This window comes from Bactrocera tryoni, unplaced genomic scaffold (assembly GCF_016617805.1).
Source record: "Bactrocera tryoni isolate S06 unplaced genomic scaffold, CSIRO_BtryS06_freeze2 scaffold_11, whole genome shotgun sequence".
NCBI classification, from domain to species: domain Eukaryota; kingdom Metazoa; phylum Arthropoda; class Insecta; order Diptera; family Tephritidae; genus Bactrocera; species Bactrocera tryoni.
In genome coordinates, this window is record NW_024395824.1 from 20691217 (window position 1) to 20718573 (window position 27357).

The 27357-nt window shown below is 37.6% G+C and overlaps 1 protein-coding gene across 12 annotated transcripts in view; it reads right to left on the reverse strand.

Annotated features, from left to right (window-relative positions):
• Positions 1–477: 477 nt before the first annotated feature.
• The window catches only part of LOC120779675, a 61827-nt gene continuing 34947 nt past the window's right edge, over positions 478–27357 (reverse strand). For 7 of the 12 annotated variants that reach the window (XR_005705707.1, XR_005705710.1, XR_005705704.1 and 4 more), the window contains exons 2-4: positions 18841–19225; positions 18535–18688; positions 478–566 (exon numbers count right to left, since the gene is read on the reverse strand). Coding sequence is in view for 4 of the 12 variants with exons in the window: in XM_040112033.1 (XP_039967967.1) it covers positions 19127–19225; positions 19370–19496; positions 19570–19667 (324 nt within the window). In the remaining 8 variants the exon portion in view is untranslated. Of the gene's footprint in view, positions 567–18534; positions 18689–18840; positions 19226–19339; positions 19497–19569; positions 19668–27357 lie in introns of those variants that run through there. The other 5 variants (XM_040112033.1, XM_040112032.1, XM_040112034.1 and 2 more) reach the window with 3 other exon arrangements.

A 27357-nucleotide genomic window follows, 5' to 3' on the forward strand; every position in this document is an offset into this window, starting at 1 on the left:
CAACGAATCCAAAGCGGAGCTAATACCAAGCCCGCTGGGATCGATCAAAAAAGAGATCAATAGACAATTTCAACAAGTTGCAAATAACAGATGGGGAAACATAACGAAATGTATTATAACTAAACAATTATGGCCACCATATGACAACAATTTTCCATTTTTCTGTGAATGCCCAGCCCCATCGCAGATCTCACACAGAACACGTGGAATCCATCAAACACCAAACCTTAAATGGATTTCTACTAAAAGCATATCGGACATAAGTAGCTTCATCGAAACCTCAAAATGGTTTGAAAGATATGGTGCACTAATCGCATCAAAATGGCACAACCAGTGCTAATTGAACCGGAAGGATAACAGGGCTGCACTCTTACCTACCTACCTACGAACCTCAAAAAAAGCTGCTGAAAATACAAACAATCTACAGCTTTTCCCTGACTCATTTGCTGAATCAAGCATTTTGGTCATTACAATCTAAACTTAATTCGTCAATGTACACTTACCCTTGCCAGAAGAATCGAAGTCACTTCTTCCACCTGTGCCTTCCATGCCGCTTGCATTGTATTCTGAAATAATTAATTATATTATACATTTATGATAGACTATATCTAAAAACTTTAAATTATAGTAAATATTCAACCTCACTGTTTTTAATACATAAGTTCTAATCGAAAGAACGATCAATTCGTAATAGAGCCAATTCCTAGAACAGACAAATCTACGTTGTTGGAATTGATCTCATCCGACCAAGGGCTGTTATTTCAAGAATCTAACCACGTTTGGAGCAAATAAAATAGAGCTCGTAGAATACAAACGTAGAAAACAATGCCTGACAAAATTAAAAAAAATTTTTGCTTCTTTGAATTTATCAACTGATTCTAGTTAATTTGGGCGCGCTGAATTCAAATTTGCAATCAGTTTGTCTCCATCAGCTCTAGTTTTCATGATATAGCTTTTTTATACCCTCCTCTTAACTTATGACCTAAAAAAAACATTTCGCAAAACAATTTCGCATTAAAAATTTATCAACTGATTCTAGTTAATTTGGGCGCGCTGAATTCAAATCTGTAATCAATTTGTCTCTATCAGCTCTAGTTTTTATGATATAGCTTTTTTATTTTTTTTCTCCAACATTAATTGTTCGACCATGAAAAAGTTCGAATAGCAATTACCCGTCTGAAAAACAACAAGGCGGTGGGGGCCGATGGATTGCCGACCGAGCTATTCAAACACGGCGGTGAAGAACTCATAAGGAGAATGCATCAGCTTTTTTGTAGAATATGGTTGGACGAAAGCATGCCCAACGATTGGAATTTAAGTGTGCTCTGCCCAATCCATAAAAAAGAAGACCCCACAATCTGCGCCAACTACCGTGGGATAAGCTTCCTCAACATCGCATATAAGGTTCTATCGAGCGTATTGTGTGAAAGATTAAAGCCCACCGTCAACAAACTGATTGGACCTTATCAGTGTGGCTTTAGACCTGGCAAATCAACAACCGACCAGATATTCACCATGCGCCAAATCTTGGAAAAGACCCGTGAAAGGAGAATCGACACACACCACCTCTTCGTCGATTTCAAAGCTGCTTTCGACAGCACGAAAACGAGATGCCTCTATGCCGCGATGTCTGAAATTGGTATCCCTGCAAAACTAATACGGCTTTGTAAACTGACGTCGAGCAACACCAGAAGTTCCATCAGGATCGGGAAGAACCTCTCCGAGCCGTTCGATACCAAACGAGGTTTCAGACAAGAGTCGCCCTATCATGCGACTTTTTCAATCTGCTGCTGGAGAAAATAATTCGAGCTGCAGAACTTAATCGAGCAGGTACAATTTTTTATAAGAGTGTACAGCTGCTGGCGTATGCCGATGATATTGATATCATGGGTATAATGGGTCTGGCAGTGAACGAGGGCAAGACGAAATATCTCCTGTCATCAAACAAATAGTCGTCGCACTCGCGACTTGGCTCTCACGTCACTGTTGACAGTCATAACTTTGAAGTTGAAGATAGTTCCGTATATTTGGGAACCAGCGTAAACACCACCAACAATGTCAGCCTGTAAATCCAACGCAGGATAACTCTTGCCAACAGGTGCTACTTCGTACTGAGTAGGCAATTGAGAAGCAAAGTCCTATCTCGACGAACAGAAACAAAACTCTATAAGTCCCTCATTATTCCCGTCCTGCTATATGGTGCAGAGACTTAGAAGATGACAACAACAGATGAGTCAACGTTGAGAGTTTTCGAGAGAAAAGTTCTGCGAAAGATTTATGGTCCATTGCGCATTGGCAACGGCGAATATCGCATTCGATGGAACGATATACGGCGACAGACTTCGCCGGAGCCCGAAATATGGCTATCTGTAATACTAGATTCCAGCATAAATAAATACATACATTAATACATCAAGCTACTTGCCCGTAGTGTTCAGGACGTGCGTACGATCCGAGGTCCTAACATCGACTCGGACCACTATTTTGTTGCAGTCCAGATTCGTACACGCCTCTGTGCTGGAAAAAACGCTCGTCAACAAACACAAGGAAGATTCGACGTCGAGAATCTGCAATCACAACAGACAGCCGAACGGTTTTCTAGTCGACTTGCACTCCTGCTCTCTGAGAACTGTGGGACGGCATTTCAAACTCCCTACGTACAGCTGCAACCGAGACCATTGGTTTTCGGAAAAATGCAAAAGAACAGCTGGTACGACGAGGAGTGCCGTGTCGCAGCGGAGAGAAAGCAGACTGCCTACCTCGCAACGTTACAATCGACCACAACACGTGCGAGATGGGATAGATACCGAGAGTTGAAGAGGGAAGCGAGACATAGTGTTAGACAAAAAAAAGAAAAAGGCCGAAATGAGTGAGTATGAAGAGGTTGACAAGCTGGCCGACAGGGGTAATGTTCGAAAACTAAAATAAAAAATGCGGCGACAAACAGAAGCGAAGCGACATATTCATGTAGAACCCAAGGAGGTGATCTAGCGACTGGTGGCCAGAGCATACTAAAATTATGCAGGGAACACTTCTTCAGCCTGCTGAATGGCAGTGAACGCACAACGCTAGAAGGCGAACCCGATTCCCCAATTGATGACCATGGAGCGGACAGCGGACGGAGAACAACAAAGCGGCGGTGTTCGATGGATTGCCGGCCGAGCTATTCAAACACGGCGGGGAAGAACTGATAAGAAGCATGCATGAGCTTCTTTGTAGAATAAAGAAGAAGAAAAATAAATAGTATTACTTGGCGACCTCTGCATCAGCTTCACGGAATTTCTAGCGAAAGTTTTTACCTCCTTTTTTATTAACTGCCTTCAAAATCAATTTATCTTTTGTTAAAGTAATTTTAAAAAGCAAGTATATAAAGAGATTGTATAGATAACCAAACGTTTTTCTGTTGAATGGTCATCGGAAATCCCTTCCGAAGTGCAGTTAACCCTACGTTCTTAGCTGGACCATTTCTTTGGGTCAGAGCCAAGAAAAAAAATTTGGACCCAACGGCAGCAATTCTTTATATAAATACATAGCCGACAGCATTTGGAGTAAATTCAGAAAGAGTCTCGTAATATTACAAGTAGTACATGGTCGAATACTGCAAATAAGCGTAATTTGCTATACTATATTAAAGGTTAGAGGGCCAAAGCAAAGGTTGATGTTATTCGGCGTTAAATCATTTAACAAGTTTTGCTTAATTTCATAAAAAAATCATAATGGGTATATCAGGGCTAACCGAAGATCTGAGCTGATTGTATTTACCATTATTTATTTGCATTAACAGTGAAACCTCCCATAACCGGACACTGACGGGTCCATAATTTTTTCCGATTATCGGCGATGTCCGCTTATAGGAGTGGACGAATCAAAACTTTTCTCAAATAAATTAGATTTATTGGTCATTATTTACATATTTCATTTTTATTGTCAGATATTTCATAGTTATAATAAATTCTACATACATTATTTATTGGGAGCATACTTCATTTAGGTCTTCGGTTTCTTTATCAGATAATTCCTTTGTAACATTTTCGTCAATGATAATGTCAATATTATTGTCATCTGTAGTCACAATTTCGTTGATTAACAAGAAGTCGTCGGAATGCTGCCCTTCCACATTTTAATTTAAAATCTTTATCAAAGCCGATAACGTCAATATGGCAATATCGTCCTCTGCATCGAAGTTTGAAAACCAGCTTTTGAAAAGCAGTTTTTTATTGTTTCCATTGTTACATTGTCCCATGCAGTATTAATAAAATAAACAGCCTCCAAAATGTCAAATATTTTTTAAAGTTTGTTTATTGAAATGTCGTCTACTCTTGTCAATATATGTTTTATAATATTGCATCTGCAGTGACATTTGAAATACTGTATAATGCCCTGATCAAGGGGCTGACAAACGGATGTTGTATTAGCAGGTAAAAAGATCAACTTTATGTAATTAAGTTTAATATTCTGAGCGTGAATTGTGATATTGTCCAAAAATAGCCCATTTTTTATCAAACGTTAGTAGCGCTCACACGTAATTTCACGAGACATCCAAGCTTTCGATTTTTGACTTCCATTCAACTGGCGGCCTTCCTCAATCGCAATTTTTTAACGCTCGAGGGCATGTTGCTTCTCCGAACACTAACGGTTTTTCTTTATCTCCAGCCATATTGACACACAATAGCACTGTTAATCTTTCTTTCAATAATCGCTTCAGTTTCATCTGCGTTAAATATATGTATCTTCTGGTCTGTAGCCCAATAATAAGTCTGGTAGCTTTTGTTTGAATTGATGTATGTACATCCTCAGGGTTAACCTCAGCAGATTCTCCACATATGCATTTGAAAGTCACATTATGTCCTTTCCGCCATTTTTCCACCCATCCATTTGATGCCGAAAAAGCTTGAACTCCTAATTGACCCGCACAAATTGTCTATTTTTGAACCATCACTATTTAAGAAGTTTTTCTTTTTATTTACTTATGTTATCTCCACTCAACCATATCTCTTTAATGTCTTCCTTTTTTCAGAACAGTGACAGCCTGGGTTTTTCAAATATCGAATCATTAAAAGCAAACAAATAAAAGTAAAGAAATTTTTACTAACCTTTTTCCGAGTGCATGAACAGATAAATTTTCTTTCTCCAACACATTTAAAATTTCCATTTTTTCTTTAATAGAAAGTATTTTCTTTTTTTGTGGCATCTTTTCCCTGTTGATTGATTAACACGACTAAACGATTTGCAACAAATCGAATGAATCATAATTATTAAATTTTTCATGTCAATAGCTACAAATTATTACATATAGATCCCGTTGCATCATAACATGTTACTGTTTGTTCCGTTTTCTTTTGGTCTTCGTTATCCGCAAATAAGAGTTTCACGTCCGCTTATCAGAGGTTTTTACTGTTTTTTACACTTTCGTTTAGCAATTCAAATTTCTTGTCCGTTATCGAGAGGCCCGCGTCCGCTTACGAGAGGTAATGAAAATAAAAAGTAGTAAATAAGTAAGGAAGAGCTAAGTTCGGGTGCAACCGAACATTTTATACTCTTGCAACTTGCTAGAATTAAAGCCAGGGAAATATTTAAGGAGTAAAACGTTAACCAGAGGATCGCAATCTAAGAAACTTTATATATACATACACTATATATCTATAACTTATACAATGATCTATATATATATTCGGCATACAATTTGTTAGAAGAACCCTAATCATTATACATAGTCAATTGTATCCATTTTAGGCAGAATGGTATACTGTATGAGTAAAATAGGTTCTGAAATTTTCATTGAGATAACTCAAATATTGGCCGATATATCCAGCATAAAGTCATCAGGAAGTTGGAAAATCTTTATATTAGGTATATAGGCTCAGCGAAGAATTTACCCGATTTCAACGATATTTTCGATCAAAAGTCAACTTTACGTACACTGGGGTCCACATATTCGGTACAGAGGATTGGATTTGAACAATTTTTGTCATAAGATGGTATACATTAAAGGCATTATTCGTGCAAAGTTTAACCCCATTATATTAATTGCTTCTTGATTTGTGTACTGGGAAGTAAAAGAATTAAGTGGAATTTAAAATTGTGCTATATGGGAAGTAGGCGTGGTTATTGTCCGATTGACACGAAATATAGGATTTTAACAAAAAATTGGCAGTGCCGCGCCCATCGTTTAATTTTTACCCCGCCCCTATAAAGCCTTGTCATACTATCCCGGCTATAAATTTTTACTTTTCTGGCGCATTTAGTTATTGATTTGTCGCGCTTTTAATAGTTTTCAACAGTACCGTTATATGGGGAGTGAATGAGGTTCTTATAAGATTTGTACTCAGCAAATTTGATTATTGTACTTAAGTGGTTTAAGAGATATGTACATTAAACTTGTTAGAGGGCGGGGCCACGCCCACTTTTTCAAAAAATATTGCCCACAGGTGCCCCTTGTTACTGAGATTGTCTGTGCCAAATTACAGTTTTATATCTTAATTTGATGCTTAGTTACGGCCCTTGACGATTTGTGGGCGTCGTAGTCTTCCGATTACGCTCTTCTACGAATTCGAAACTTTTTTTTTGCTAAGGAACCCACATACCAAGTGTCATCGAGATATCTAAATTTTTACTCAAGTTACAGCTTGCACGGATGGAAAGACAGAGAGACAGTCATTTGGATTTCAACTTTTCTCGTCATCCTGATCATTTATACATATGTATATAACTCTATACCTATCTCGCTTAGTTTTAGGTGGTACGTACGTAACTATAATACTCTGTAGCAACTGGCTGCAAGAGTATCAAAATGTGTCCGGGTCATTAGAGGGTCCGGGTGTTAGATGGAAATTTGTTCTGAAGACGCAAAGTAGAACTTGGTCCTTGAATTTTTGTCCGGTTAAGAGAGGCGTTCGCTTATTGGAGGTGTCCACAAGTAGAGGTTTCACTGTATATTAAAAGTATGCTCTAGAACATGTTTCTACGATCATCGGTCGATTTATCTGACATAAATAGCGAAAATCATTATACTTGTATATACTGCTTAGATAGTCTTCCATATTGACCGATATGTACTTAGATAGTCTCCCATATTGGCCGATATGTAAGGCAGTAAACAGATAGTTAATAAGATAGCATCTTTATCTTAGGTATATTGGAGTTAGGGAAAATTTTGACATAACACTATACCTTTTTGGCAAAAGGACAAAATATCAGGAAAGTTCTCCTTCGTACACGCGTACGTAAACGCGAAAAAATGTAAACTTATTTTTTTGAACTTTAATTATAACCTTGGGATTAAACATTTTTTTGTTCAATCAGCTTTTTGGGGTTTCCAGATTTTTTTGGATGAAACCTTTTTCATTGCTATGTTTGGGATTAAAAATTAGTGTCTTCTCTTATCGCTGGCGACTAACCCCTACAAAGCCCCTGCATGAAGGATTACAGACTGCGCTAAAGATTAAAGTTGGCGACATCTCTAACAACATTTTATGAATTCGCGATCTTTTCTGGTATTACTGCCTCTTGAGGTTTTCCTGAGTAGGGTGCATTATTTGAGCTGCACCAGATATGTCGTAACACGGAACAAGCCTTTGCTATGCGTTAACATTCACGTTTTCACATCAGGAATCAAACAAACTCTAAACATTTTTTTCACTATATAATATCCAAAGAGAAGGATAGAGATATTTTAATAGTGGCAAAATCTCTGGATCAGGTCAACGAGTTTTCAGCCCATTTAGAAGATTTTTCAATATATAAATTGATTTGGGTGCAATAGTTCTTGTTTAAAAAAACTCTGGCAACTCATACAAAATTAGATCACGAAAATCTCAGAAATGATTTAATCGGATATGAAAATTAAATCTTGTTTTTCCTCATTGAAAGAGTATTTATCTTCTTCATTATCTGGTACAAATAGCACTTGTTGGCATGAGGAATTCTAGGAATGATTTCTAAGCTGATATATCGCTTTCTCTATTCTTGCTGATCGATCACAAAAAAACACCAAATTTTGAAACCCGTTTTACTTACTATTTGCATCACTTAGAAACTATTTTACACTTTACTCGTTTTAATTTAAATAGGAGAACGTTTGTTTGGTGCTTTAGCAACGATCAAGCTTGTAACAAGGTAGGATTTCAGAACAAGCTACGCTGTACCTAGAGGCAGAATTAACCAAGAAATAGGATTTCCAGACTATTATCGACGCTTTCGCGGCCGGCAATATTCGAAAAGGTCAATTCTAGTTTCTAAATAATTGAAAATGTTATTATTTAAGTTGCACGTTCCTAAACCATGATAGTAAACAGATTTCAACAGAACCATGTTTTCATTAATTAGATCGGGAGGGGGGCCTACCTTTTTACCCCTAGGCCAGGGTTTCTTTTTGTCGGTGTCATGTCCGACTGACCTTTTGTTTGAGTCTCTCGAGGACTTCCACGTAAAACTTGGCGTTCACGGTTTGTCTAGGAGGAATAAATTCATGGTAAACGATTCCTCTGATGTCAAAAAAGACAATGAACATCATTTTCACTTTGGATCTACTCATTCTTCCCTTTTTTGGCGAGGAGACGCCACCGTGTGCCACTCGGAAGATTGCCTCTTTATCTCGGGATCATACTCAAAGATCCATGACTCGTAACCTGTGATTACGTTATTCAAACGTTTCTGTCGTAGATTTACCGAGTTTCACGCAGAATTTAATCGCGTACCTCTGCTCTAACAAACGTTGCATTATCGCCTTGCACCACTCACAGAAACACGTCGAGAGAAAATGTTTGTCATTACTCTCCAGGTGCTCGGAAACAACTGACCAGTCGCTCAATCGTTAGCTAGGAACACCCTCTACCGAATACAGTAGGTGCGCGCACGCTTCGAAGTACAATCGCGGCGGAAGAAAATCAGCCGTATAACTTTCCGAACAAACCATATAGACTACTTTGGTTCACCTAACGGTTGTTTGTACCATCCTAAACAAATCGCGTCCGATATAGAGGCATATATGTATGTACACATATAAAAGATCGTTACGACGAGTCAAGTTGAATTTAGGGTGACTGTCTGTCCGTCCGTTTGTGCAAGTGTCAACTTGAGTAAAATAGCGATGAAACAACAATAAACCATAAGCTACGTCGACCAAACTTGCTAAGGGACTATTTTCACATCTCACCCTAAAATGGTTATGTTGAAAACTGCTCAAGGTGCCATAAATTCCTAAATAAATATGTCAGAAGCATACCATTTTACTACTAAAATTGAACCGTTTCAAGCGATGCGTTGTAAAAATTGGAAAATTTGCGTAGCGTAACAACTCAGGAACTACTCCATCACTTTCAACAATTTCTATGCGTAACGTTATATTTGTATTTTATCACAGTGTGAGAATATGCGAAATCACTTACTTCCCATTATCACAAATTTAAATTCCAATATTCTTTCACCACACAGTACACAAATTCTTCTTCTTCTTAATTGGCATAGACACCGCTTAAGCGATTATAGCCGAGTTAACAACAGCGCGCCAGTCGTTTCTTCCTTTCGCTACGTGGCGCCAATTGGATATTCCAAGCGAAGGCATGTCTTTCTCCACTTGGTCCTTCCAACGGAGTGGAGGTCATCCTCTTCCTCTGCTTCCCCCAGTGGGTACTGCGTCGAATACTTTCAGAGCTGGAGTGTTTTCGTCCTTCCGGACAACATGTCTAGCCAGCGTAGTCGCTGTCTTTTAATTCGCTGAACTATGTCAATGTCGTCGTATATCTCGTACAGCTCATCGTTTCATCGAATGCGATATTCGCCGTGGCCAACGAGCAAAGGACCATAAATCTTTCCCAGAACCTTTCTCTAGAAAACTCGTAACGTCGACTCATCGGTTGCTGTCATCGTCCAAGCCTCTGCACCATATAGCAGAACGGGAATTATGAGCGACTTATAGTTTGGCTTTTGTTTGTCGAGAGAAGACTTTACTTTTCAATTGCCTACTCAGTCCAAAGTAGCACCAGTTGGCAAGAGCAATCCTGCGTTGGATTTCCAGGCTGATATTGTTGGTGGTGTTAATACTGGTTCCTAAATAGACGAAATTATTTACAACTTCAAAGTTATGACTATCAACAGTGACGTGAGTGCCAAGTCGCGAATGCGACGACTGTTTGTTTGATGACAGGAGATATTTCGTCTTGCCCTCGTTCACTGCCAGACCCATTATACCCATGATATCAATATCATCGGCATACGCCAGCAGCTGTACACTCTTATAAAAAATTGTACCTGCTCGATTAAGTTCTGCAGCTCGAATTATTTTCTCCAGCAGCAGATTGAAAAAGTTGCATGATAGGGCGACTTTTGTCTGAAACCTCGTTTGGTATCGAACGGCTCGGAGAGGTCCTTCCCGATCCTGACGGAGCTTTTCGTGTTGCTCAACGTCAGTTTACACAGTCGTATTAGTTTTGCGGGGATACCAAATTCAGAGATCGCGGCATAAAGGCAGCTACTTTTCGTGCTCTCGAAAGCAGCTGTGAAATCGACGAAGAGGTGGTGTGTGTCGATTCTCCTTTCAAGGGTCTTTTCCACGATTTGGCGCATGGTGAATATCTGGTCGGTTGTTGATTTGCCAGGTCTATAACCACACTGATAAGGTCCAATCAGTTTGTTGACGGTGGACTTTATTCTTTCACACAATACGCTCGATAGAACCTTATACGCGATGTTGAGGAGGCTTATCTCACGGTAGTTGCCGCGGATTGTGGGGTCTCCGTTTTTGTGGATTGGGCAGAGCACACTTAAATTCTAATCGTTCGGCATGCTTTCTTCCGACCATATTTTGCAAAGAAGCTGATTCATGCTCATTATCAGTTCTTCGCCGCCATGTTTGAATAGCTCGGCCGGTAATCCGTCGGCCCCTGCCGCTTTGTTGTTCTTCAGGCGGGCAATTGCTATTCGAACTTCTTCATGGTCGGGCAATGGAACGTCTGCTCCATCGTCATCGATTGGGGAATCGGGTTCTCCTTCTCCTGGCGAACCCTTTGGGGGTTATACAAGAGTATGCTCCGGTTTTGAAACCTTCTGTAAGCCGCCGCATTTGTTCGTAGAATTTTCGAGCATTACCCCTGTCGACCAGCTTATCAAACCAAACGTACTCACGCATTTCGGCCTCTTTCTTTTTCTGTCTGCAAATGCGTTTCGCTTCCCTCTTCGACTCTCGGTATCTATCCCATCTCGCACGTGTTGTGGTCGATTGTAACGTTGCGAGGTAGGCAGTCTGCTTTCTCTCCGCTGCGACACGGCACTCCTCGTCGTACCAGCTGTTTTTTTGCATTTTTCCGAAAACCAATGGTTTCGGTTGCAGCTGTACGTAGGGAGTTTGAAATGCCGTCCCACAGTTCCCTTATACCGAGTTGTTGACGAGTGCCCTCAGAGAGCAGGAGTGCAAACCGAGTAGCAAATCGTTCGGATGTCTGTTGTGATTGCAGCTTCCCGACGTCGAACCTTCCTAGTGTTTCTTGACGTGCGTTTTTTGCTGCACAGAGGCGGGTGCGAATCTTGGCTGCAACAAGATAGTGGTCCGAGTCGATGTTAGGACCTCGGAGCGTACGCACGTCTAGAACACTAGAGACGTGTCTTCCGTCTATCAGTACATGATCGATCTGGTTGGTGGCTTTTCGATCCGGAGACAGCCAGGTGGCTTGATGTATCTTCTTGGGCTGGAATCTAGTACCACAGATAACCATATTTCGGGCCCCGGCGAAGTCGATCAGCCTCAAACCCATTTGGGTATGTTTCGCCGTGGAGGCAGAATTTACCGACCGTAGTGCCAAATATACCTTTTTTGCCCACCCAAGCACGATATTGACATCGTGGTGGAGGCAGCTCTCATAAGCACGCTCCAAGCGCTCATAGAAGGCATCTTTGGTCACATCGTCCTTCTCTTCCGTCGGAGCGTGGGCGCAAATCAGCAATATGTTGAAGAACATCGCTTTGATATGGATTGTGGCTAGACGTTCATTCACCGGAGTGAATGATAGTACTCGGCGACGGAGTCTCTCTCCCACCACGAATCCAACACCAAACTTGCGCTCCTTTATATGGTCTACTCGCCTCGTAATTGTCCCGTCCATCGTATTTCTTGGACGGCGGTCATGTCGCCATTATTTTCGTGAGGACATCAACCAGCTGGGCAGCGTCACCTTCCCGATTAAGGGTCCGGACATTCCAGGTGCATGCTCTGATATCGAAGTCCTTATTTCGTTTGCCATGGTCGTCATCAAGAGGGGGGTCTCTCATCCTCACAAATTACATTATAGAAATACATAAAATATTGCACAAAATATATTTAAAGTATACGATTTCACTCTCAACAAGTAAGAAAGCGCTGAATTCGTGTGTAACCGAACATTTAGTACTCTTGCAAGTTGCCAAAATCAAAGCGGGGAGATAAACCTTCAGATAACTTAAAAAAACTTTATTTTAAAATTGTTACGAAGGAGTTAGCAATTTTTCTCGACGTAATTGTGAATGAATAAATTGCAAACAATTTTGTGTCTTTTTAACTTGTTTTATAAGTCATCCACTAAAAACGTTTTATAACTATATTTTTCTTCCCAAAATTATATTAAAATCATCATCAAGTAGGTTAGGCTAGGTCCTCAACTAAGGTATATCTGACACAAAATCAATCGAAAAGGCTAAATTTTTTTGAGATGATGAGCAAAACGTCTGTCTGATGATCGGAATTCATTAGTTAGGAATATGAGGTGTTTACCAAAGTCGAAACCAATTCTATTCCAATTATAGGCTAAACCACATAATTTTTAAGAAAGCTTTTAACTTAATTTCACTAAAATATCACATATATTGACCAACCTAAAAGTTCAAATAGGCAAAAAAGTTCTGGCCTGACTGTGAAAACTTTTGGCATTAATCAGATATACGGGACAACATATAGTATATTCAAACAATTTTATAAAAACAATATAGATTTTATAAACTGGACGACATATTCGGCGTATGATTTGTTAGAATAACGAAAATGATGACATGTATGTAGTATATAGCAATTTGGGTAATTCGTGGAACAATTTAACATACTTTCGGCATTAAACTAAAGTATATCCAATAAGATACGTTTAGTTAATTTTGCAAAAATATCTTACATATTGAACAATAGGCGTCTTTTATTTGACCAGCATATTAAGCTATTACCTAACTTTGTAAGACTTATAACGGGATTCTGTAACCAGTCTCTATTTGAGACATTTTGAGGTAAAGTCTCAATTTGTGACTAGTTACTATTGACTGAACAATCTCTAGCCTTAGTCTCAAAATATTGCCTCGAATTCGAAACCTGATAGTTAGCAGGTCACAAAACTAAAAAGAACTCTTGTCTGCCATTTTGAATATACTGAGTAGAGATCATCATAGATATCAGATTGTCGTTTTTTATATTTTGTAAACAACTCAAACACGAAAAGGTTAAAAATAAATCAATTTTTCATAAATTTCGTAAATATTATGAAACAAAGTCAACTTATATTTTATTTTTATTGATAATTATGTTTTTAACTATGTTATAGAAAATTTAATATAACTTAAAATCTCAAATTTAGAGACTTGAGACTGTATCACAGCACAGAATCGCACGGTTAGCCAACATAATTATGACAACTATCATAGCTTGTATGTATATTGAACTAGAGGCATTGCCTTATTTCATTCTCAATAGCTATAATTTTTCAAAAAAAAAGTAGTTGACAATAACGATAAAGTTCATTTTGACAGATGAAAATGTGTAGTATTTAAGTTAAAATTAATACAAATCTGAACATTTGTTATAATTTTTTTGTATTAATATCATCAAATGAACAAAATAAATATACTTATATAGTCATTTAATATCCCGTTTGCACATTGAAGAATTCAAACCAGCCTTTTCTCCACATCAGACATTTTGAAACAAATTGAATATCAACTGACAGTTCCCGCACGCATTGCCAACACACTTCGTTTTTAAGCGAAAATATGAAATAAGCTTAATGCGTTTTATTTGTCCATGGTGTAGCTATTAGCTTATGATGGTCAAATAAAACACGGCTAATATATGTGGTATAAAGCCAACCAAAAAAATCTTATAAAAGGTATATGAGAGATTTGGGTACCATTGACCTGATTTTATCAATTTTTTACTATATCCTATGACCAGAAAAATATGCTCTCTGTGAGTTTCATTAAGGTACCACAACCTAGATGTTTGAAAATCCTAATTTTAGTTATATAAGGTTATATTACATATATCTAATTTTAGCTATATCAAAGGCAAGTTTTCACCGATTTCTGAATATGGCTTTGTGTTGTATGTAAATCAAATTGGTCTTGACTTTGACCTAAAATTCATATCCCAGATATTATGACTTCCAATTATTTGTTTGCCATTTCCCTCATATACCCAGTATATTAATTTAGCCCCTACAGATGTGTTTATATGAGTTTATATACCTCATATGAATTAATAAGAATGATTTTAAAATAAATTTTGCGCACACGAAGCAAAATGTACTAGTGAAACTGAGTGAGTCTACAACTTACTCATAATATAGTTTAATAAGAAAAATGTGTTTGTAATCAAATAATGCATATTAACTTCTTATTAAAAATGTTTATATGTTGTATATATACACATTTCATTATTTTTGTATATATATACATATATGTACATATACATATAAACATTTTGAGTAAGAAGTTAATATGCACTCCACATTTCCTCAGCTTAGTTCCATGCAAATTTTGAGAGTATAACATGTTCGGATAGACACGAACTTAGCTTATAGGGTAGTCGAAAGAGTCTTTTCGTATTTCAACATCAAATACATATGTACCATTTTGCTCCACCACCTTTTGCCATTAGAGACATTACTCCATTAGTGTACATTTTTCTGGTTTCTTGGCGAAAACCTGCGACAAGTAATTTTCATAGGATTCTCTTGAAGCGAACTTTACTCCATTAAAGGAGTTCTGCATTGACTGACAGAAATGGTAGTCCAATGATGTAAGGTCAGAGCTATATGGTGGATGCATCAAAACTTCCCTGCCAAGATTTCCCAGTTTTTGCCGAGTCATCAAAGATGTGTGAGGACAATGCTAGAGTCCTGATGGAAGACGAAACCCTTTCTGTTGATCAGTTCAGACCGCTTTTTTCGATTGCTTGACTCAATCCCATCAGTTGTTGACAGTAAAATGTAGAATTAATCGTTCGATCAGGCTGGAGCAGATCATAGTGAATGATTCTTTTCCAATCCCACAAAACACTAAGCATAACCTTTCTGGGCGTCAATATAGGCTTTGCGACCATTTGTTTTCTTCACCACCCTTGGACCATGATCTTTTTTGCACATTATTGTCGTATTTGATTAACTTTTCGAGCGAACCATTGTTGTGCTACACGAACTGATACAGCATCGTCTCCGTATACAAAAATTTCAAAATATAGCGAACTTCTTCATTATTTTCATTCATTTTTGAACAGCTGTAACATTTTTTCAACTTCCCCAAATTTATTTTTGGTTAAATGAAGCTTAAAATCCCGCCTTTCCAACACTATATAGTATGACACAATGCCTTTTCGAGTACCCAATATATTAATAATTGTTCTTCTTCTTCCTAATTGGCGTAGACACCGCTTACGCGATTATAGCCGAGTTAACAACAGCGCGCCAGTCGTTTCTTCTTTTCGCTACGTGGCGTCAATTGGATATTCCAAGAGAAGCCAGGTCCTTCTCCACTTGGTTCTTCCAACGGAGTGGAGGTCTTCTTCTTCCTCTGCTTCCCCCGGCGGGTACTGCGTCGAATACTTTCAGAGCTGGAGTGGTTTCATCCATCCGGACAACATGACCTAGCCAGCGCAGCCGCTGTTTTTAAATTCGCTGAACTATGTCAATGTCGTCGTATATCTCGTACAGCTCATCGTTCCATCGAATGCGATATTCACCGTGGCCAATGCGCAAAGGACCATAAATCTTTCGCAGAACCTTTCTCTCGAAAACTCTTAACGTCGACTCATCGGTTGCTGTCATCGTCTAAGCCTCTGCACCATATAGCAGAACGGGAATTATGAGCGACTTATAGTTTGGCTTTTGTTTGTCGAGAGAGGACTTTACTTTTCAATTGCCTACTCAGTCCGAAGTAGCACCTGTTGGCAAGAGCAATCCTGCGTTGGATTTCCAGGCTGTCATTGTTGGTGGTGTTAATGCTGGTTCCAAGATAGACGAAATTATCTACAACTTCAAAGTTATGACTGTCAACAGTGACGTGAGAGCCAAGTCGCGAGTGCGACGACTGTTTGTTTGATGACAGGAGATATTTCGTCTTGCCCTCGTTCACTGCCAGACCCATTTTCTGTGCTTCCTTGTCCAGCCTGGAGAAAGCAGAACTAACGGCGCGGGTGTGCCGATGATATCAATATCGTCGGCATACGCCAGCAGCTGTACACTCTTATAGAAGATGTTACCTTCTCTATTTAGTTCTGCAGCTCGAACTATTTTCTCCAGAAGCAGGTTGAAGAAGTCGCACGATAGGGAGTCGCCTTGTTTGAAACCTCGTTTGGTATCGAACGGCTCGGAGAGGTCCATCCCGATCCTGACGGAGCTTTTGGTGTTACTCAACGTCGGTTTATACAGCCGTATTAGTTTTGCGGGGATACCAAATTCAGAAATCGCGGCATAAAGGTAACTCCTCTTCGTGCTGTCGAAAGCAGCTTTGAAATCGACGAAGAGGTGGTGTGTGTCGATTCTTCTCTCACGGGTTTTTTCCAAGATTTGGCGCATGGTGAATATCTGGTCGGTTGTTGATTTGCGGGGTCTGAAGCCACACTGATAAGGTCCAATCAGTTTGTTGACGGTGGGCTTTAATCTTTCACACAATACGCTCAGAACCTTATATGCGATGTTGAGGATTCTAATCCCACGGTAGTTGGCGCAAATTGTGGGGTCTCCTTTTTTATGGATTGGGCATAGCACACTTAAATTCCAATCGTTGGGCATGCTTTCGTCCGACCATATTTTACAAAGAAGCGAAGAACTGATAAGGAGCATGCATCATCCTTATCAGTTCTTCGCCGCCGTGTTTGAATAGCTCGGTCGGCAATCCGTCGGCGCTGCCGATTTGTTATTCTTCAGGCGGGCAATTGCTATTCGAACTTCTTCATGGTCGGGCAATGGAACGTCTGCTCCATCGTCATCGATTGGGGAATCGGGTTCGCCTTCTCCTGGCGTTGTGCGTTCACTGCCATTCAGCAGGCTGGAGAAGTGTTCCCTCCATAATTTAGGTATGCTCTGGGCATCGGTCACTAGATCACCTTTGGGGGTTATACAAGAGTATGCTCCGGTCGTGAAACCTTCTGTAAGCCGCCCCTTTTGTCGTAAAATTTTCGAGCATTACCCCTGTCGGCCAGCTTATCAAGCTCTTCGTACTCACGCATTTCGGCCTATCTATCCCATCCCGCACGTGTTGTGGTCGATCGGAACGTTGCGAGGTAGGCAGCCTGTTTTCTCTCCGCTGCGACACGGCACTCCTCGTCGTACCAGCTGTTCTTTTGCACTTTCCGAAAACCAATGGCTTCGGTTGCCGCTGTACGTAAGGAATTTGAAATGCCGTCCCACAGTTCTCTTATACCGAGTTGTTGACGATATGAAATTTAAACGTTAATGACAGAAATATTTTAAATAAATAAAACAGTACATTACATTCAAAGAATGTTCTTTGCTTCATAATTTTTCCGACTGTATTTATTTAACTTATTAAAAAATGTTGCCTGGACAAGTGGATACCTTGCAGTGAGATTTATTAAGGGGGTAAAATGGTAAAAAAAAAACTTTTTTCAAGAATTTTTTTGTCACACAAATTTTTATTTGAGAGTTCAGGTTTTTCATATGTTATTCTAAATGTAATATAGCCAAGAGAAAAAAAAAATGTCTCAATTTTTCTTGATATCCGGTGGAGATATGGGTGACTAAAAGACCCCATCTTTAAAAGTGGTACCCACGATTTCTTCAATGTGAATGATCTGAAACGAACGGGATAAATTTTATTTTAGAGTACATATGAATAGCTATCTAATGACCTTAGACTGAAACAATGCATTGATAATTTTTTTTTGTGTTTTTTTTCGCCTGTTTTTAGTTACTAATTGTGTCATATATTTTAGATATATTAGATAGCCAAGTATTTTCTGAAAATTCCAAAAAAAAAATTAGAAAAATCGGCCAAGGAGATTGGCTGGAATCGTGGGTACCAGTTCAAAAAACATTGTTTCGAGAAAAATGCGTTTAAAGATCCAGCTGTGCGATTCGAGCGCACGACACCTTGCGGCGGATCTCGTTTTTAAAAACTTTCCATTACCATCTGAGTCAAAGGAAGCTTTCTACATTATTATTAAGGGTTTAAAGTAATCACAATAGCAAAAAAATTTTTTTCGATATTTTGAAAAATTTTTACCATACTACCCCATAAGTAGTATAAATTTTACAGATTTGCATTTATACAGAGAGTTATTGTGCAACTTACTTGAACCAGAAATGCCTTCGTCGCCACTGCCAAGATCAGACATGTTATTGTTGTAAAAAATGTTTTAAATGTTGCACCTGCTGATGTTTGTGTACATATATGTGCACATATGATTGTTTGTTATTGGTGTCCTTTCCTCTGACTTTAAAGAAAGCTGTTTTTTCTTATATAAATAGTATATATACACATATATAAATAGATATTAATTGTTAATTGTAAAATCTCTACTTATTTCTTTCCAATAATCTGTTGAACAATTTTTAAACGTCCAGCACTTAATAGAGTTTTCGTACCACAGATACTTACATAAATGTAATCTAAATAGCACAACGATTATTCGATATTTTTATCGTGCACCGGTTTATAACAAGTCGATGAAGTTCGCGTTATTTGTCGTTTTATGGTTGTAATATACATGGATTCCAGCAAGTTTTTCCAAAAGTTGATGTTGTTGACAAATTTATATTTCTTATTTTATTTAAATTAAATTTGAAAATTGGCTTTAATTCAATCTTTAACACTTTATTTATGTTGGAACGGTTAATAATTTAATACATTTTTCCATTCAATTCTTTATTAATTCAAATGAAACTTATATATTTTTCATCCAGTGCCAACTGTTTACTATCAGATATTCAAAACAAAAATTTCTGACTGAAACTTGCGCCACTCTCGCACCACCACTTTCCACCTGTGGATGACAGGAAAGAAAAGCCAAAATTATCGTAATTACTAAGTAATAAAAAATCAATGAAAAATAAATGTTAACGTATACAAAATCAATTAAATTAATTAAATCTCATACGATATTCTTAATATATATTCAGCCCCTCACGCTATCCATCGTAGATGTAAAATCGATCAATTTCGAACGTAAGTTCGAAATTTGGGGAGTGGCATTCACTGAATTCACTCGGAACCTTAAATTTTGAATTTTATCGGAATTTTTATACAAGTTTTTGCTAGCGGAGAAATAAATTTAAAAAAAGGAAAATGTAAATTTCTATTGAATTCAAACTATAACATATTTGTTACCAGTAAAATAAGTGCCCTAAAGAAGAAGCGGTAGCTTTTTGGAATAATATGGCCCAGGAACTCAACAGTGTTGGTCCGCCGATCAAGGATATTTCCAGCTGGAAGAAGGTAATATAATAAAAATGTAGTTTTTATTGTTAATTGTAATTTAAAACTTGTTTGACTTATTTTTTATTAGCTATTGCTTGACTGGAAGGCCTACATAAAAAGAAAATTGGTCGAAAATAAAAAGGTGGCGGCAGAAATAGGCAGCACCATTTCAACGAATTGAAGGAAGCGGTGATTATACTAACGGCATTAGAGACGAGTACAAGTGGAATTAAAAATACAGTGAGCATAGGATTACCGATGGCAGCCGACGTTGGCCGATGTATCAATGCCATAAGTGACCTGCAATCCAGCATTGCCTAGACGTACCTAAGTGATACATGTACAGCCAAATTAATAAAAGAACAACTTTCAATTCAAAACGAGTTTCAGAAAAAGGTTCTCGATAAGTTGGACGACGACTAGGCAGAGCAATGGAATAGCAAAACGATTTGAAAAAAGCGGAAGTGGAAGAAATTGAAAGGCACAACATAGCTATGGAGAATTTTATAGCTGCTAAGAATTCCATAAAACAGCAAATGTTAGAAGTAGATGAAAAGAAAATTGCAAGCTTTATCAAAAAAAAATTTATTAAATAAATACTATAAAACTAAAAATATTTTGATTTAATATTTATTTAAGATATCATATTCGTGTAAGTGTTGCACATATAGCTTCTCTGATTTGTGAAGCTACATCATTATAATTTAATAAAAAAATTTCAATATTTTCTGTAAAAATATTTGGCCTCGAATTATTTTCTAAAATATCATCATCGCGATAGTGAATACAAACGTTATGTAACGCTGCCGCAATATTAACAATTTGAGATGCCTTCCATGGCTCGTAGTGAAGCTCACGAGCACCCAGAAGACATCTAAATCGATTTTTAAAAACACCTATTGTTCCTTCTACAATATTTCTCACTTTTGCAGTATTTTGTTATATTTCTCTTCTGGGCTTCCTAAGGGAGGGGTATGGAATGGTGTCAATAACCATGGTTCTAGGGCATATCCAGCATCTCCTGTACAAATACAACACGATTTTGATGTTTGAAAATTTTTAAGGCGTTTTGGGAATTTTTGTAACATACGGTGTGTTCAAAAAGTATCGCGAATTTGGTGTTTTTTCAAAAATTATTTATTTATTCATGAATATCTATTTTGTCCCCTTCAAAGTAATCCCCATGAGATATTATACACTTGTGCCAACGGTTTTTTCAATCTTCGAAGCACTTCAAAAAATCATTTTTTTTTATCTTCTTCAGCTCCTCCTTCGATGCCGTCTTTATCTCGTCAAGAGAAGCGTAATGTCGTCCTCTGATGGGCCTCTTCAGTTTAGGAAACAAGAAAAAGTCACAGGGAGCCAGATCTGGGGAATACGGTGGCTGCGGCATCATTAGTGTGTTGTTTTTGGCCAAAAAGTCGCGCACAAGCAACGATGTGTGAGCAGGGGCGTTATCGTGGTGCAAAAGCCAATTTTTGTTCTTCCACAAATCCGGGCGTTTCTGGCGGATTGCTTCGCGCAAATTGCGCATAAATTGCCAATCGATATGTTTAGGTCCTCAGCAACTTCTCTAACGGTGATTCGAAGATTGGCCAATACCATTTTCTCCACTTCATTAATTTTTTCGTCTGTTGTTGAAGTGCTCGGGCATCCGGCACGCTCTTCGTCGTTCACATCTTCTCGGCCTTCTGAGAACATTTTGTACCACCAATAAACGTTGCTTCGGTCCAAGGTAGCTTCTCCGTATGCCACAGTCAACATTCGAAATGCATCCGCGCACTTAATTTCGTTTTTCACACAAAATTTGATACAGGTTCTTTGAGCCATTTTTCTGAATAGGTAAAAATCGAAGACGATCCAAAACACGTGCAAGCAAAGCAGCTGTCAACAATTAAATGAACATTCAAAATGGCCGAGCTTGTCGGCATAAGTGAGAGACATGAGTACCAGCATAACGCCACAAAAAATTCGAATATACATAACCCGCGAAAATTCAAAATTCGCGATACTTTTTGAACACACCTCGTATATGTATGTATGTATAATACCCAAAAGCGAAGTGTTTCAATCACTACTATACTAAAGTATCCTTTGTGGTTATAACAGAGAAACTTATCTTTAGTCGGAGCAACGATTTTAATATGTGTCGCGTCTACACACAAAATCGCGGCTGGAAATACCTTTCTGCTTCTCTTTTTTCATCGTTACTTAACTCAAGGTTTATCCACTGAGGGCACAAATGGGACTGAAGCAATCCCAATACATCTTTTAAGATGCAACAAAATGTTGACTGAGCCATTGAAATATCGACGTCTTTACCCACTCCATGCTAATAGCCTCCCTCAGCTGAAAAAATTAAAACCGACGACAATCGGTGATTGCGTGATAAGGCTGATGGTATATTCATTCAATTTCGTTGTTTAAATATGAACAAATACGTTTTATTTATTTGTTACTGTGACCTGAACATAACAGTTATTGAATAGACTAGTTTTTGTTGTATTATGGTTTGGACAAAACATATCCTTCAGAATTTAGAAACAGAACAAAGAAACATAAGAAGAGTATATTATTTTTCAAAGACGTTATTATACACATAGCCGAATCAAACTTTCAAATTTAAACAAATATGTACATATGTACAGTGAGGGAAATAATTACACTGTGGAACATTTTTGGGATTATTGTCTGGGGGATGAGAAATTCCAAGTCAGGGTGATGGTACTAGGTCAGTATAGTAAAACCCTCAAAGGGTTTGGCGTTCGTATGTGTCAGTTTTTTTAATGACCTTTTAAATTTTTTCCTTATCTTATCCAATGCTAACTACAGGGGTTGAAATGAAATTATAGCAACCGCAGATAAAAGTTCGAATCCTCTTACTTCTAACAATAATAATATGCAAGGAAGCTATGCAAATGTGGTGAAAGACAACACTGTGCAAATGCAACTGCCGCAAAATCCTCCAAATGGAGGTATTGAAACTATGATTTTAAATCTTACACAGTGTATGACACAATTTATGTCTACCATGCAAAACATGATCCAAGATTTAATAAAATCACAAAATCAAATGCTGCAAAATTTATTAAGTAAAAAATGAGCTTACTAAACATATGTATCGGGTGATTTTTTAAGAGCTTGATAACTTTTTTTAAAAAAAAAACGCATACAATTTGCAAAATCTCATCGGTTCTTTATTTGAAACGTTAGATTGGTTCATGACATTTACTTTTTGAAGATAATTTCATTTAAATGTTGACCGCGGCTGCGTCTTAGGTCCGAAGTTTTCCCTCAAAATGGCCATAGAATCGCGAGCTGTGTGGCATGTAGCGCTATCTTGTTGAAACCACATGTCAACTAAGATGCTAACAAACTTTTTGTTGCCAAAAATGGAAGAACTGAACTTGGTTGACATGTGGTTTCAACAAGATGGCGCTACATGCCACACAGCTCGCGATTCTATGGCCATTTTGAGGGAAAACTTCGGAGAACATTTCATCTCAAGAAATGGACCCGTAAGTTGGCCACCAAGATCATGCGATTTAACGCCTTTAGACTATTTTTTGTGGGGCTACGTCAAGTCGATATATGGAATGCTAACGGTGTTAACCAACATAAATTAGAGATTATTAGATTTCTGTCTGAAAAAAATATAGATGTAATGCTTATATCAGAAACTCATTTAACAAATAAAAATAATTTCAATATACCGGGATTTAGACTCTATGTCACAAATAATCCAGATGGAAAAGCGCATGGTGGCACGGCAGTGTTGATTAGAAATCGTTTAAACCACTATGCTCTAGAATCTCATGCTACACCACAGTGACAAGCTACAACAATATCACTAAAAAATCGAGGTTGTGACTTAAACCTTACGGCTACATACTGTCCACCTCGGTTTAAAATTACAGAAATCGAATTTAAAGGCTTTTTTGGAACACTAGGTCAAAGATTTCTAGCAGGTGGAGATTACAACGCAAAACACACGTTCTGGGGCTCACGTCCCATTAATCCGAAAGGACGACAGCTGTATCAAACTGTCATAAATAGGCACAATATCCATGAAATAATATCTCCTGGTAAGCCGACATATTGGCCTAGTGATCGTAAGAAAATACCAGATTTAATTGACTTTGCTGTGATCAAAAATATAGATAAATCGCACATAACCGCTGAAACATGTACTAATCTATCTTCTGATCATTTTCCTGTACTAATTAAGCTATGTGAACAACCCATATTCCTTAAGGGGTATTCTACTCTAGAATTTTGAAAAATTCGATTTTTTTTCATATATTTAAAGTTTAGAACATATCTTCGAAAGGATTTTTAAAAATTAAAATTATTTTAAGAGCTACAGTTACTTTAGTGACGCAGTACCTAGCCCGGTTCGGCCGTATCGAATTTTTTAAACGCCTTTTTCTCGAAACTACTTTTTTCCACACGGTACCGGCATTATCTCAAAACCTATACAACCGATTTACTTGAAATTTTGTGTGAACCTTCTTTATATTATCCTTTGTCGTTCCTATAAGCATCGTGTCAAAATTTTTGTTTTTAATATTTAAAAAAAAATCAGGAATTTCAAAAAAAAAGCGCAAAAAATTATATTTATTTTCAGGCAGTCGCCATTTTTCAAAAAAAATTTTTTTTTCGGGTTCCCTGAGGTAGGGACTATAACAGCATCCTTACTGATTAAGAATTTCTTTTGATTTTTTTTTCAGACCACCAGGAGAGTCAGGATCAATGTCACCAGGATGCGCCATTTTTTTCACACTTGTCTCTCCCCTCTCTAATTATTTTCATTTTTAATATTTTTTTGTAAATTTTTTTTTCTGTATTCTTGAGATATCAATAAAAACACCATAAAAAAATGGATAGTAAAAATATTAATTGCCTTTTTTTTACGACACTTTAAAAATTACCTGACATTCATGCTCCCAGAGTAGAATACCCCCTTAATCCAAAAGTGGATCTAACTTTTAATAAAACGAATTGGCTAAAATATAAAAATATACTTCAGTAGCCACATTAATACTGAGTACAAAACAAATACAGGAAGATATTGACGAAAGCATAAGAGAAATCAATGATACAATACCCAGGGCAGCTGTCTTAGCAACACCAAACAAAAACTATAAGCCGCTTGGTCTCAGAAAAATCACTAATAGAGAAATAGGAAAGCTTGTAAATGAAAAAAGGCGGCCAAGACGTGAATGGCAGATAAATCGTTCCCCTTCCACTCAGCTTTAATTAAAATCTGCTGTACAAATTAAAAAAAGCGCTTAAACGTGGGGAAGAATTGAACACTGAAATGTATATAAAGAGGCTGTATCCAAATTCAAACAAGCAAAATTCCCTTTGCAAAGCCCAAAAGTCCATGAAGCCACCAACTTACTCCAACATGCCTATACGAGACTTGGGTGGAAATTGGGCGCGAAGTGAAGAGGAAAAGGCTAATTGTTTTGCAAATCATCTAGAAAAGGTATTTCAACCTCATTTGCCAAAGAACAACTTTAAGTTGTCAATCTTACCAAACACAGCTAAAGAGTCGCTCGAGTCTTTTAAGACTTCACCTTCTGAAAATATTGGTATCATCAAAGAACTTAATCCCAAAAATTCGCAGGGACATGATAATACTTCCCTAAAAATGCTAATTGAGTTACCAATTATTGCTGTAGAAGTGCTCTCTTTGCTCTTCAATGCAATTCTTAGTTTCGGATACTATCTGATTTCATGGAAAAATCTTTTCTTTCTAAAGTATTGCTATCAAAGATGTCTCCTTTCCTCCACGAAAATAATACAATACATGCATCAATTCGGATTTCGTGCGAAACATGGCACAATAGAGCAAGTAAATAGAATTACTAACGAAATAAGGAAAGCATTTGAGCACAGGGAGTACTGTTCAGAAATATTTCTAGATGTAGCTCAGGCGTTTGATAAGAAGTGGCACGAAGGTCTTTTATATAAGACTAAAAAAATTCTACCTTTAAAATTGTATAAAACATTGGAGTCTTATTTAAATAATAGACAATTTATGGAGAAAGCAGGAGATTTCATATCTGATGAAAGACAGATAAGGGCTGGTGTACCACAGGGCAGCGTTTTAGCCCCAACTCTATACATCATATATACAGCAGATCCTCCAACAGCTAACAATGTATTACCTTTAACTTATGCGGATGACACAGCTATAGTGAGCCGTAGTAGTGTGCCACATTTTAGCATCAAGAATATTAGCGGAGCATTTAAGTTCTGTCGAAGAATTGCTAGCCAACTGGCGTATAAATGTGAATGAAAAGAAGTGTTAGCATGTTACATTTTCGCTTGGACCAAAATGTGCCCGACAGTAAAAATAAATAATATTTTAGTACCCCAAGCGAACGAAGTAACATATCTTGGTGTTCACCTAGATAGAAGGCTCAAGTGGAGAAAACACATATCTAGTAAAATAGCATGTATGAAGATTAGAGCTGCAAATTTAAATTGACTTTTAAATAAAAACTCTAAATTTAGCCTAGACAACAAAGTGCTTTCCTATAATGCGCTCATAAAGCCGAAAGCCGAGCGAGTCGGGTTTCTTTCTTACGACTAATATCACGATAGTAGTATTGAAAACCGTCGGGCCCATCTAAATTATGATTTTTGTTGTAACTAAATATGACGGATTGCCACAAGGTGTCCCATAAAAGATACTTTTCTGCAAATTGAAGTTGCGCCAACCTGTATCTTTGCAAAAGTCTAGGTTTAGCGCATCTCCTTTCATATCGAATGATGTTATCTGCTTTCAGGATTTGTTGAACACGTCGAGTAGTGACTGAAAGAGACAATTAGCAAAGAATTTGCGAGGGGCTTAGATCTTATTAAACGCCAAACGCCTGATTGGTCGAACTTCCCTTTCTTTTATTAAAGATAGTCGGTGTTTTACCATAGTTTTTGGGATCTCTTAGTAAGTTTATAATCGTATTCTTATTTTTTTCAATCTCGTTGCAATTTTTCGTTCCAGTTTCTGTGCATGCCAGTATTTGGAACTACTCTTTAATAATGAGTTTGGTACCGCGTGGCATTTCTGTATAAAAACTGATTCAAGGCAGGCATTAAATTTATTTATGCGAATACTTACCTTCTTTAATATAAATACACAAACAAACACGTATATGGTCACTCAATTTTCAACCGATCTGCATCTAATCGCGCCAAAGAATGAACTGTTCCATAAACTTATTTCGCTTTAGCTAATCCGAAATTTATCAAAAATTGACACCGACATTACTTACAAGTAACTGTTCATACCGTTATGTTAAGTAAGGCCACTACAAATGTACCCAGCTACAAAATAGAGCGGTCAAATAAACAGAATATTATTGCATTGAAGTATTGTCCCATATAATTATTTCGCGCACTGTATATAGTGCTTGACTTCAAAATAAATAATTTAAGGAGTTAAGAGCAGTAAGATTTTCAAAAAAGAACTTTTAATTTTGGCATTTCAGAAATATTTTCTGAAAATTTTAAATAAATCCGGCAAGTAAAAATTGCCCATAGTTTAAGTATAAAATCTCAAATTCGTTTTTCTCAAAACTATCAGCCCTATTCTGAGAAAACCACACAACTGGTTTGTGAGGTTTATTTTGTGAAGTTATTCTTGCTCAAACCTCACGAGAGAAAAGCACAAAACACTCACCACAT